Source organism: Chelonia mydas, chromosome 2 (genome assembly GCF_015237465.2).
Source record: "Chelonia mydas isolate rCheMyd1 chromosome 2, rCheMyd1.pri.v2, whole genome shotgun sequence".
Lineage (NCBI taxonomy): Eukaryota > Metazoa > Chordata > Testudines > Cheloniidae > Chelonia > Chelonia mydas.
The window spans coordinates 31,658,681-31,673,063 of record NC_057850.1 but is presented as its reverse complement, the minus strand read 5'-3'; the positions used below and the strand labels follow the sequence as shown (position 1 = coordinate 31,673,063).

At 38.3% G+C, this 14,383-nt stretch overlaps 1 protein-coding gene across 2 annotated transcripts in view; it reads right to left on the bottom strand.

The window, feature by feature from the left end:
* Positions 1 to 14,383, bottom strand: part of NUDCD1 (NudC domain containing 1) — a 144,834-nt gene that overhangs the window by 71,395 nt on the left and 59,056 nt on the right. For both annotated transcript variants that reach the window (XM_007065303.4, XM_037892116.2), the window contains exon 4: positions 11,662 to 11,845. In XM_007065303.4, coding sequence (XP_007065365.2) covers positions 11,662 to 11,845 — 184 coding nt within the window. The remainder of the gene's footprint in view (positions 1 to 11,661; positions 11,846 to 14,383) is intronic.

Genomic DNA, 14,383 nt, shown 5'->3' with positions numbered 1-14,383 from the left:
GTGTCTAAGTGTTTTGCACCATTGTGCACTGTATTTCCACTAATCCACTATTCGGTGGGTTTTGCACTGTTAGTTGCGTTGTACGTTTTTCTGGCAGCTAGTCTGCCTATCAGGTTTTTAACATTGTGAGTTTCTGTTACACGCTTGTTTACAAATAAAGAGTTCAACATGCACACAAGGTGTCATTATCGTGGTTTATTACATTTACTTTGGAGGAACTTCATCACAGTAATCCATAAACTGCTTTGAGTTTAAACAGCACGCATAAAAAGCCCTCATAAATTTCAAAGTATCAATCCCACAATTAAGCTGTGTGTTTAAGTATATGGCCAGGTTTTATAGACCAGCATGAAAGTTTTCACACATACTATGACAGTCAAACCGTGTGATGAGGTATGTGACTTGAGTATACAAAACGCATAATACAAATTCAGAAAAAAAAACCCACCTTCTAGATCTGGCCTACACCCAAGGAATGACTGTGGCACAGTTACAAATACTATTTCATTCCCTATTCACTCATATTACTGTACATATATATACATAATTTATTTAATTGCCCCAACTCACTGGACCATGCAAACCCATTATATGAATGCACAAAGCATCTCTGATTTCTGTTGCATGTGTGGATTCTACCCCAATAATGACACGTGCACTTTTTGGCTATGTCTACCTATCTAGAAGTTCAGTTGTATAGAGTCCATTCCTGGCAAAATGGTTCACTTTGTCCTTGGAGACATTGTCCAGAAAACAGCAGACAACAACAATGTGGACAGCATTAATGATCCTGGAATCTGTTTGGCTCTAAGAGCACATACTCTATTATACTCATCGTTCGGCATAATGTTAGGGAAAAGCTGCACATTGGAAGTGATCTCTTAAAAAAAGAAATCAAATCATATTCTGCCTACCTAAATCCCCACCAAAAGGGGTCTGATCAATTTGGACATAGTATTGTTTTTGAGCACTAATAGACAGCCAGCACATTTCTTCACACAGGTAGCTGCATCTCAGCAATAAGCAAAGTGATGCCTGCCAACATTACATTTATACAATGATTTAGGATCCTCGAATCAAGTTATTAAAAAAAATTCACAATCACTATAACTGTGAGGCAGTGTGACCTACTGGTGTAATAGTGGTGCCAGGAGCCAAAAAATTCTCAAGTTGTAATCCCAACTATGCCCACTCAGGCAAGTCACCTGTTTGGCTCAGACTCCCAATCTACAAGGTAGGTAATATTATCCCTAATTATCTACTTCAACAGGATGTAGAGGCAATAACTAGTATTATTAATATACTTTGAAAAAATGTAAAGCAGTACTTGTAAATGCCGAGCATTAAAGTTGTACTAACACTTGCATAAAAAAACCATATTGAAGTCTATGATAAAAGAGCACTATAGAAGAGCTATGTCATTATTATTATTAATTTATTTTTTGAAGATGATCATAATGTTTTGCTCCAGGATAGAAGTATATCATACAAGATCTTAGCAATGATGCTCCCTCCCCCACCCCACTTTTCAAAATGCAGTATAACCTCATAGTTACAAACATCAGAGTTACAAACTCATTTGGAACCAGAAGTACACAATCAGGCAGCAGCAGAGGCGGGGGAAAGAGGGAAAAAAAAATGCAAATATAGTACAGTACTGAGTTAAATATAAACTACTAAAAAAAGGAAAAAATTAAAAACATTTGACAAGGTAAGGAAACTGTTTCTATGCTTGTTTCATTTAAATTAAGAGAAAAGTTTCAAAACTATATTAAGTCTCATGTTCAGTTGTAAACTTTTGAAAGAACCACCATAATGTTTTGTTCAGAGTTACGAACATTTCAGACATTACGAACAACCTCATTCCCAAGAAGTTCTACTGCATAGTAATGCCTCACTTAAAGTCATCCCAGTTAATGTTGTTTCGCTGTTACGTTGCTGATCATTTAGTGAATATGCTCATTTAAAGTTGCACAATGCTCCCTTCGAACATTGTTTGGCAGCCGCCTGCTTTGTCCACTTCTTTTGCAGGATGAGGGGCAGCCGCCCAGCAGGCTATCAGTTGCCAACAGTTCAGCTGTCCCTCCCGCCACTGCCACGTGCTGCTCCAGCCCTCTGCCTTGGAGCTGCTCCCAGGAGCCTCCTGCTTGCTGCAGGGGGTGGGGGGAGGAGAAGGCGGCTAACGTCAGGGCGTCCCCCTACCCCTGCTTACCCCATCTCCATAGAGCTGGCGGGGACGGGACAGGACACCATAGGGCTCAGGACGGAGGGAGCATGCTGGCAGCAGCTGCTGTCTCAACTTGCTGATCTACTTAAAAAGGCAATGTACTTAGAGTGGTATCAGCGTACTTAAAGGGGCAATGCACATCTCTCTCTCTCACACACACACACACAGGGTGTGTGTCTCCGTCTGCCATGTTGTCTCCCCCCCTCCATTTGTGCTGCCTTGTAGAGTGTGAGGCTACATTAACAACGTGTTAATCCTTGAGGGCTCAGCTGCTCTAGTTCATCATTTAGCAGTAAGGCATCCCCTGGAAAATATCCCATTCTCTGACTCCACCACCTCAACCAAGCTTCACAATCATCATCACTGTGTACAAGTATTAAATTGTTTAAAATTTATACTGTGTGTGTGTCTGTGTGTGTGTGTATATATATATTCTTTTGGCTGGCAAAAAAAAAAATTCCCTGGAACCTAAGCCCCTTGTTTACATCAATTCTTATGGGGAAATTGGATTCGCTTAACATTGTTTTGCTTAAAGTCGCATTTTTCAGGAACATAACTACAATGTTAAGCGAGGAGTTACTGTAGTTAGTTAACTTTAAACTAGTAGCTGAAAGCCTATACGATCACACAGGTTTAATTTGTAAAGCCATATGTGACCAACACCAAAAATGACTGAGAACTTAACTGGACTGTAACAGACTACGAATCCCAGTGATGATTGAACCTGGTGATATTCTAAACATAAAGAGCTCTCAACCATGCTTACAGCTGTTTTCGTCATGTCACACTGACACAGGCTGGGTCTACACTAAAAAGCTAGACAACCGAACTATATTACTAAGGGGTGTGAAAAATCCATACCCCGAGTGATGTAACTAAGCTGACCTAACCCCCGGTGCAGACAGCACTAGGTTGATGGAAGAATTCTTCCATTGATCTAACTAGTACCTCTCGGGGAGGTGAATTACCTTCGCTGACAAGAGAACCTCTCCTATTGGCGTAGGTAGTGTCTACACTGAAGCGCTACAGCTGTCCGGCTTTAGCTTTCCAAGGGTAGACAAGGCCTCAGATATTCTAGGCTTCAGAGTGCTGTTTGGGGTTATTGTGTATGCTGGGTGTGTTGATTTGTGTCTGGAGTAGATTGTGGCAGGAGATTTGTGTTGATTGGTGTGAGTGATAGTTGGGTGCTGAGTACGGCAGTTAAGGCAAGTAACCTACCACCTGTGCAGTCTCGCTCACACAGCCCATGAAACTGTTGCAATAAAGTTATCTGTAGAGCAGGGGTTCTCAAAATTCATTGCATTGCGACACCCTTCTGACAACAGAAATTACTACATGACCCCAGGAGGGGGGAGACTGAAACCTGAGCCTGACTGAGCCCTGCCCCCCTGGCCAGGGTCGGGGAAGGGGAGAAGCCAAAGCCTGTGGAGGTGGGCAAAAGTCCAAGGGCTTCAGCCCCAGGTAGGGGACCTGTAAACTGAGCCCTGACGCTCAGTGGGGAAGTGGGGGCTTGGGCTTTGGTCTCGGGTCCCAGCAAGTCTAACGCCAGCCCTGGCAACACCATGAAATGGGGTCGCAATCCACTCTGGGGTCCCAACCCACAGTTTGAGAACCACTGCTGTAGAGTAAGAGTGGGGACTGATTGAGTTAACTTTGACATCACATTGGTTAAAGCTCTTGGTGTAATTCATAAAGTCAAAATGGCTGAGAAATTAAAAACTGTATAGTAATAGACTAAAATGCAGTGATGATTCAACCTGGTGATACTCTGAACAAAACAAAACAAAAAAGCTCTCAACCATGCTTCCATTGCATCACACTGACTCAAAGTACGTTCTAGGCTTCAGAGTGACAATCCTGCAGTTTTATTATATAGATTATGAAGCATGTATTGTGGTTTACTAGTTAAACATGCTGTCATCCGGTTAGCAAAAGATGTTTCAGGGGTCTAACAAAATTAAAAAAAACCTATCAAGCAATTGGACCATGAACAAGAGATATCTGGTAGTGTTAAAAACAAAAAAACCTCACGCATGCATGTGCACACACAGTTCATTTGCACTTAAGACAGTCAGAGCTCTGACAAATTGTCTCTCTCTACTGGGACACATCTGATACACAGAGAAGCACTAGAGATATATTTTGACTCAGATATGAGATGCATTAGGTACCTGAAAAACAACAAGGAGTCCGGTGGCACCTTGAAGACTAACAGATGTATTTGGGTATAAGCTTTAGTGGACTAGAAAAGCTTATGCCCAAATACATCTGTTAGTCTTTAAGGTGCCACCGGACTCCTTGTTGTTTTTGCGGCTACAGACTAAAACGGCTACCCCCGATATAAAATACCTGGAAACTAGTTAAAGCACAGAGGTTCACAGCCTAAACTTGGCATTTCCTCACTTTTTGTTTTGGTTTCTATTAGGCTTCACATCCTCTGTTTTATATAGATTTAGTGATTATGAATCAACATTCCTGATGAAAGGATAGAAACACACTTTTTCCTCTAACAGGTAACAAATATAGAAGTTATTTTCAAACAAGAAAAAATTTGCACACCAAACAGTAACTGTCTAGACACTTCAATGTGTGTGAGATCTAGATTTATACCTTAATTTCATCCAGTCTATCAAAGTAGTGATATGAATACATTTTCAGATGTGGACAACCCCAGATATGAGCAGTATAATTAATAAGAAAAAGAAAAATTTCCTACTATATTTAAGGGAAAAAGAAATATGTATACTGATAAAAATGTGATTAAATAGCAGTTGCTCCTGATATAAAACCTTAAATAAAGTTTTGCTGCTGATCAAGTTTTATACTTCCCTCTAAAAAGTACAGCACTATAATATTTGTTCTAGGTTTAGAGAATTTAATTGCTTACTATAAAAAAATGTGGTTGAAAGATTATAATTCTTATTAAATTTTGCTGCATGTTGACAATTGTAATTTAGTTTTTAAATGATTAATCACACCTTTTCCTTCACTGAACTTTATAATTACAATAAATCAAAATTATTCTTAATACAACGTTAAAGGTGGAACAATACTAGGCTAGTGCAACACACACTCAGGAAATGCAAAAACATAAGAAGAACATAAGTGTGACAACGTTGCACAAGGAAAGTGTATGTAATATGGCCAAGTTAACTAACATCTACTTGTATTTCCTAACCGCTATGAAACATGCACAGTTTTTGCGTGCAACAACAGCAGTCTTAAAGAAGTGCATAGTTAAAAGAGCCAATAGAGCAGTACAGAATTTATAAGCTCTGTACAGGTGCATCTGAACTCCGCCAGGAGCCAGTGGCGGATTAGTCACTGGGCCCATGTCCAGGTGCCCTGGCCAATTGAGGGGGAACCTTGGAAAAAGGGGCTCCACCTGCCCAGCACTCCTGCTGGGGAGCGGGAGAAGCCCCTGCGCCCTGACCCCACCCCCCGGCAGATGCATAGGTGGGGTTGGGGGAGACTGCATGTGGAAGGGGTGCAGAGGGGCCCCCACTTGCTCTGGCCCAGAGCCCTACAAAAGATTATACCACCTCTGCCAGGAGCAGTTGGCAACCTGTTTCCAACCAGGAAAAGGGGGATTAGTTATTAGTCTCAATCATTCTTGCCCAGGATGTCAGGGGAACTAGAGGTACCCGTGGATCACAGGCTAGCCAGGGAGTAGCTTGAGGATATAACACACTGACCAAAAATTTCTAGTTTTCCCAGAATCTTAAAACATTAGATCACACATCTGAAAACAAGACGTCCCAATTAGTGGAATTCAGGTAGAATGAAAAAGGGGCCAAGAGGGACAACCAGAAATTGGGAACATCCAGATCAAAAGATAAGGGTTGGACAAAGAACATGCATCATCTGAGCACTGTGCACAAGAGTAGCGTGTCTGTCCTGAAGGGCATACCTCACAACTAAGTGAAGTTTTCTACCACAGATGGTTCGCACACAGTTTCAAGTGAGCATGACATTGTTCATCCAAAATCTTCTCTGAAGGAGGACTTCCCAGCTTTCACTTTTGAAAGTTTTCATATTTTCATCCATATATTTCTGTGATACAGAATTTTCTTCAAAGGTGGCAACAAAAATGAAGCATCATGATCTCCCACTTATAAAAAATTTACTTAAGGCTTTTGTATTGCCTCAATTCAACTTCACATGGATGTATTTACTTAATTTAATCTACAAGTCAGGCTCATCCATCACTGTGAATTATATTTTTAAAAAGAGAAATATAGTTCTTTACAATTTAAGTTTGCTTTTTGAAACTTCATAGTTATTTTTGTATTGATTGTAGTTAGAAAATGTGCCTGTTTATCATTAATATTCAAGGATAGGAAGAGTTTCCTGTAACCAGGGTCTTCAATCAACATCATCAAATTATGCAGCAATGAAACAAATATCCCAAGCTATATTCTTCAGTGAGTTGCAAATTATCTATAATCAGTCTCAATTTCAGCTGTTTTATCACTCGAATTTATTCAAAGGAAATTCATCAAGATTTCCTTTTCCAGTGCAAGCTTTCCCTTATCAAAACCCTAAAATTTCACGTAAATGCAATCTCTCTGTGCATTAAGGTGGCAGGGCAACCTGTCATTCTTGTAAAGGCATAAAGACATGCAGAAATATTCACCAAATCAATGAGACATTCATTTAACATCCTAGGAGTTCAGAGTCCAAGCTGTTGCTGGGCTTTTCATTTTATAGAAAAGAGAGGGAACAACTGGGGTATGGATTCCCACAGCTCAGACGCACACAATGGTACTGAGCTTTTTGACAGGTATTGGATTCATAGGGGTGTACAGTACAAACAGTAAGAGCCTACCCCATGCAGAATGCCTATTGATGGAATGAACTGAGTAAAGGCTACAGCCATAAGTGTGTAAATATTCAATTATTCAATGTACACTTTCAATTATACAACCAGCTAGTAACATTGAACAATTTTCATTTAAATAATGTTATGACTAACATTAAAATATCTTGTATTAGGTTCTTAAAATTAATGTGTGTAGAACACTTTGAAGACAAAAGGCATTATACCAGTACCAAGTTATTGAAGAAGTTTACGTTGCCTAACTTCACAGTCGAAAGGACTGATCACTACTTCTTGCTGGTTTGAGTCTTTTCATTGATAAAAACCTTGTTACACAGAAAACTAACAAGAATACCTTGTGTTACCTGCTAGATTAAAGTAAATAATATAAATGGCTCTTTGAAAGAGAAGCAAAACTTATTCTGAGGTATATAGTCCATGTATCATCTACAGTAGAGCTGGTCAAAATTTTGAAAAATGGCTTTTTGTAAAAATATATGTATATATATATATATATATTTTAATACAGAAAAATTGTATTTGACAATGTTCTGGTTTTCCGACAAAACCAAACCAAAAAGGGTTAGTTTTTGGAAATTGATTTTTTCCCAAGTTACTCACAAAAAAAGTATGAAAACATTATGGTGAAGTCTGAAGAAAATTAAAGAAACTCCAACATTTTCGTAAAAAATTGGTATTTTCACCTGCCTTTAATCTACAGCCCTCTTGCAAAGCCTTTTCTTCAAGGTTATCTACTCTGTAAACTTTAACTGAGGATAAGAAGAGAGGCACAAATGATTTTATTAGAACAGCCATGTTATTTCCAGGTAAAATGAATTATTCCTATTCCCTAAAGTATTATCTAAACAAAAATATTTTTCCATATATTTCTAGTGGTGTACATAAAGTTAGAGTAAGATAATAATTTTGGATTTCCATAGCTGACTTCAGCTCTAATATTTTGCTCTTTTTACATAACCAAATTTATTAATGGAAAAAGAAAATCCACATATGAAGGCAGCATAGAATACTGGGATGAATATCAGTGTTCCCACGTGACCAGAGATGGGCAAACTACAGCCTGTGGGCTGCATCCAGCCCGTCAGACCTGCTGTGACGCTCCAGCCGGGAAGTGGGGTCGGGGACTTGACCTGCTCCGTGAATGCTGTGACTTCACGTGGCTCCCGGAATCCTATGCCTAGGGGCAGCCAGGGGACTCTGCCAGCTGCTCTTGCCCCAAGTGCTGGTTCTGCAGCTCCCATTGACTGGGAATATTCTTTAAACATTGTTTAGACTTTTTAAACATTTAATGTTCACATTAGTTCTTTAAAATGACTATGGAGAAAGCTGAAGACCCTCAACCTTTAGTAAGGAATATAGTATAAAACCTTCTAAAGCTCAGTACAATAGAATTGGCTCCTTCTGCGCACATAGATTGCCTTAAAGCAGACGTGCCATCTTAAATGTCAATGCTGGTAGCTAGCATGGTACGGTAACACTGCACTTCCCTGCTAACACTGGTGGAGTTTTCAGCGTAGTGAAAAAATTCCTCTTTACGAGTAGATGATTTCTTATACTCTCACTAAACTTAAACCAGGATGAGCACACAGTTATGCTCAGTTATGCTCACATAGATGGGAATACAGGGGATATATACAAGTATGCATTACTCTCTTCTTTAAAGCTGTACTTTACAATAAGCAGGACAGATAAGGAGCAAAGAAGATCTTTACCCCCAAAAAGTAACAAGAAAAACAGCAGTCAATACAAAGAAATTTAAAGGTCATTTAACTAGAACATAGGAATGAATACATCTTTACTCTTCTGTATCAACTGATTAGGGGATCTCCAAGAATTTTTGTAAAAATTCGAAACAAAAATTGAAGTTAAACTAGAAATAAAGATAGTACAAGGAAGACTCAACAAAACCAAAAGTATAATCAACTGAAACAGATAAACAATACAACATTAGAGCTAAATTCAGCTGAAAATACTAGCAGGCTTTCTTTACAAGCCCTAAATCCTAGCTCTGAGGTAGGCCTATCTAGCCAAAAAAATTTCAGCATAAAAAGCAACACAAACAGTGTCAACACCCCAGATGAAGGTTATACTCATCCAGGAGGAGGGGAGGTCATAAAAGTCATTTCCTTAATCTCATGCTCCAAACTGTAGATTCTCAACTCCCTTTAAAATCCCCACCTCCCACTGCTATGATGCAAAGAGGAATTAACGTAGATCTAGGCTGGAATAGTTCTCCCACAGTGCCCAGCTGAGCCTTATTGGAGGGGTGGCTAATATTAGATGCTTCTTTATAAATTCAAAAAGAATGTGGGACTTCTGGGTACAGAGCTCCTCTCCTGCAACCACTGAATTGCAGCATGGGACCTTCATCCTGATCTTTAGAGTGCTTCAGCATAGTGGTAAGGAAGGAGGAGATGGAGAATCCTCCTCAACAATACCCAAACCTTTTTTTTATTATTACATCTTCAGGCCATTTATTTCCCTCTTAACTGACAAGTCATCTAGAAAAGAGTCTCCTCTAATATTAAAACATTTAGAGACCTCATAAGCATGTTCAATGGAGTCTAATTCCCTGAGAGCTAGGATACTATATATGGTAACAGAGCTGAGCAGAATCAAATAATTCAGTCTTAAGAATGAGGAGTACTTGTGGCACCTTAGAGACTAACAAATTTATTTGAGCATAAGCTTTTGTGGGCTAAAGCCCACTTCATCAGATGCATGTAATGGAAAATACAGTAGATAGATAGATACACACAGAGAACATGAAAAAATGGGGGTTGCCATACCAGCTCTAATGAGATCAATCGATTAATGCGGGCTATTAGTAGAAGGAGAAAAAAATGTTTGTAGTGATAATTAGGATTGCCCATTTCAAACAGTTGACAAGAAGGTGTGAGTAACATTAGGGGGGAAATTAGCATGGGGAAATAGTTTTTAGTTAGTGCAATCACTCATCCATTCCCAGTCTTTATTCAAGCCTAATTTAATGGTGTCCAGTTTTCAGATTAATTCCAGTTCTGCTGTTTCTCGTTGGAGTCTGTTTTTGACTTTTTTTGTTGAATAATTACGACTTTTAGGTCTGTAATTAAGTGTCCAGGGAGACTGAAGTATTCTCCAACTGGTTTTTGAATGTTCTAATTCTTGATGTCTGATTTGTGTCCATCCTAATTATCACTATAAAAGTTTTTTTTCTCCTGCTGATAACAGCCCACCTTAATCGATTGGTCTCGTCAGAGCTGGTATGGCCCATTTTTTCATGTTCTCTGTGTGTATCTATCTATCTATCTTCCTACTATATTTTCCACTATAAGCATCTGATGAAGTGCACGAAAGCTTATGCTCAAATAAATTTGTTAGTCTCTAAGGTGCCAAAAGTACTCCTGTTCTTTCTGCTGATACAGACTAACAAGGTTACCACTCTGAAACTAGTCCAGTCTTGTTAACTCAGTATCTTCTGCATCCAAGAGTCTAAAAGAACGCTTATGGACCAGAAGGCACAGATATGCTATTTAGGCTGCAACAGACCCTTAGAAATTTGATCTGGGAGAAAAGGCTGGAGAAAAAAAAAACAGAAAACATGTTAAGACAGAGAAAGAGGGGAACAGGCGGGGGCGGGGAGAGAGCGAACCAAGATGACAGAAAAAAGTAAATTAGCTGCTCTGTACTTTACTTATCCTGATATTCTATGATCCTTAAAAGCCATGAATAATTTAATTCCTAAAACTTCAAAAATGAGCTCCCCCACCCCTGCAATGAGTTACTCGTTGGCTTATATTCCGAGACATGTGGTCTTAGATTCTTTATAAAAAAGTTAGCCTATTTAATGCAACTATGGATGTTTATATTATTAACTCATTCATCTAGCTATCTCGCCATATATATCTATACATATATACTTTGCTGGATTTTACTAAACTCTTGGCATCAATGATATCTAAGTGCAATGAGTTCCAGTTTAATCACTGTATACAAAAATCACTGCCAGATTTAAATATGTTGCCTTTCAACTTAATTGAATGTCTCCTTGCTCTTTTTACTATAGAAAAGGTTAAAGAGCATTCAATGTTCTCTCTATATACCACTGATTTGTATACCTATACTATGTCCCCTTATATTCATCTTCTAATCCTAATTTGTAAATCCCCTTACCATTCAAGTTCCAGGACCAGAGGCTGAAAACAGTACCTAATTGTCCAGTGGTTTGGAGATTGGAACAAAGGTTTGCTAAGACTACGGTGAGAGGACCTAACATTTTTATTTGGGACCACTCTGGGAATTTGCATTTACATCTCCATATGTGAAGTACTACTGCACTGACCTTTTCTTCTAGTCACCCACATCAAATAAGTGTCTGTATTGTTTATCCGTTAATTGGCCTCAGAGATATTTAGCAAATTAAAGGTTTACATTCCCCACCCCCAACTCAAATTGGAAAAAAAAAATAATCAAGATAGAAACTGAGTTAAAGTTTTGAAAAACGTAATTAAAATAACTAGCCTTGTGAAATGACAAATCATATACAATAATTTTTTTAAATAGTGAGGTTGCAGCTTTTCAAAATATCTGCCAAGAATATAAACAAAATACTCACCCTCTTTGTCTACTTCTGTGATTGTAACCCACTCCAAGGATACATGGAAGCCACTTCCTTTTGCATCCAGTTCATCTTTTTCTACTCGAAGCAGAAGCCCAGCTACTGAATGCACATCTGACTTTACAAAGGAAACACTGTGGGCTATAACAAAGGGACTCCCAAATTCTTCATTAAACATAATCTGTAAATCAGAAAGAAGAAAAAAAAAAGAAAGAAAGAAAGAGAGGTTGGAGGGGAAAGAGAAGAGTCCATAGTAGCTACTTTGCTATCCACTAGAAAAGGAATGAGAAAGTTTACTGAAGCTACCCCAAGGATTTCACTGCCAACACAGATCACTCAGTGGCTTCCACCTCTGGGTTGTTCGTCCTGCCTGCTTTTCCCACATAGTTTTGACATTCTCTTTAATATACAAATTAATAATGCAGTAGCAGCTAAAAGGCCTATTATGCTCGGTACTATGCAAACACAGTAAGATAGTGGATACATGATGATTTTGACAATAAATCAATTGTGGAAAACAAAATCAGATTTTTTAAAACAACCTTCTTTGGTTAACGAGTTGTTTATCATTAAACTTTGAAGGGTTCCTTTACTAGACAGCTGTAGAAAACTGTGTATGATAAATGCCTATTATTAAATGGAGGAAGAGGAGGAAATTAATGATTTTGAAATTGCTGAGATGGGGGAGTTCCTTATTAAAATCTGTGAGTGGAGTTTGGAGCAGCCCATTCTGCTCCCACATTTTGATGAAAGCAGATCAGAACAGCCTGATCTTAAATCTTGAATGATACAGTGGTTACCAGATGAATGTATTAGAATGTGGGATTGTTGCAGAAGAAAAGTCCAAGAGTTTCAGTCATTTAAACTGATCCAGAGGTGGGAGCTACAGTAATAGAAACTTTGGTTCTGGAGACCATATATCTTTTTATTCTGTCTCAGGTAAAACAAGCACAGTATCAAAATGTTGAGAAAATTGATCAAGACAAAAAAGGACATGAAGATAGGAATTTTTTAATTGCCTATACATCTATACGAGGAGCCTGTGTAATAAAACAAGAGGAATTAGAAATTGCTCATTTCTGAACAAAAATTAAACCTAGTTGGTACTGCTGAAGTCTGGTGAGACGATTGGCATGACAGTAATGTTAAAATCAATGGTTATAACCTGTTTAGGAAGAATGGAGTGCACAGAAGCGGATGAGAATGGCAAACTGTCAAAAATGAGATTACCGATTTCCAAGTCACTGACAACTCAGAAGAAAATGATCTTGCATGCTGACCGATCAATGTCGTAACAAATAAAGACAGGGTACTATTATGTGTCTGCGACAGACCACCAAATCACACTAGAAAACAGGATGACTATCTCCTTAAGCACCTACCCACAAGATGGAGAAAACCCATTGTTCCATGGTGCTTCACATTGAATAAGCAGTCATTGAATTTTAACAAGCAACAATTGTCCCTAGTCTATCCGTAATGGTCGGTCACACACACACACAGGGTAATTTATGACACTGCAATTTTTCAGAGCAACAACTTCACAATATCAACCAGAATTCGTACGTTTTACAGACTTCCCCCAAATTGTCACATGTGCAAACAGAATCAAGTCCAAACCAGTAATAGCTGGTGCTTTAAAAGGACCAGTTTCGCAAAGCTGAAAACAATGATAAGCCAAGGCAGCCGATAGAAAGAATTTGAATGGAAAAGTGTGAATGATAATGGGCAACTGTTTATGAACATTTTATTAGATGCCCCAAAAGTCACAATTGATAAAGAAGGCCACACTGGTTTAAGAGAAAAAAAAATTAAAAAAAAATATGGCTTAGAGGGGGAGTGAAAGCTGTTATAAAAATTAAAAACACAGTGTATAACAAATGAAAAGGCAAATGGAAAAAAAGCAAAAGTTGATAGCAATGACTACAAATCAAGTTAGTAATTGTAGAAATTGTAGCAAAAGAACAAGCAGAAATGGATGGCCAGCAAAGTTAAGGACAATAAAGGAGTTTTTTCAAGTATATTAGGAACAAAAGTGATCCTAACAATGGCACTGATATGTTACTAGATGGAAATGATACAGCTGTCAATACAGAAAAGGAAGACTTGTTCAATAAATATTTCTGTTCTGTAATACTTCTATTCTGTAAAAACAGAAGATACATTCATATCATGATGAAATACTTCCCATTTCAACAGTAACTACGGAGAACATTGAACAACAGCTACTAACACAAGACGTTTTAAAATCAGCAGGTCCTGATAACTTGCATCCAAAAGTTTTAAAAGAGCAGGCCAAGACGCTCTCTGTATCATTAATATTGATTTTCAATAACTCTCAAAATGCTCGGGAAGTTCCAGAAGAGTGAAAGAAAAATAATTTTGTGCCAACATTTAAAAGGAGTTAACACGATGACCCAGGCAGTTATAGGCCTTTCAGCCTGACACTGATCCTAGGCAAAATAATGGAACAGCTGAGAAAGGATTCTTAACAAACAATTAAATAAAGTTAATATAATTAATGCTAATTAACACATTTTATAGAAAATAGATCTTGCCAAACTAACTTGATATTTTAAAATGCGATTACAAATTTGGTTGATAAAGGGAATAACAAAAAGAAAAGGAGTACTTGTGGCACCTTAGAGACTAACCAATTTATTTAGTCTCTAAGGTGTCACAAGTACTCCTTTTCTTTTTGCGAATACAGACTAACACG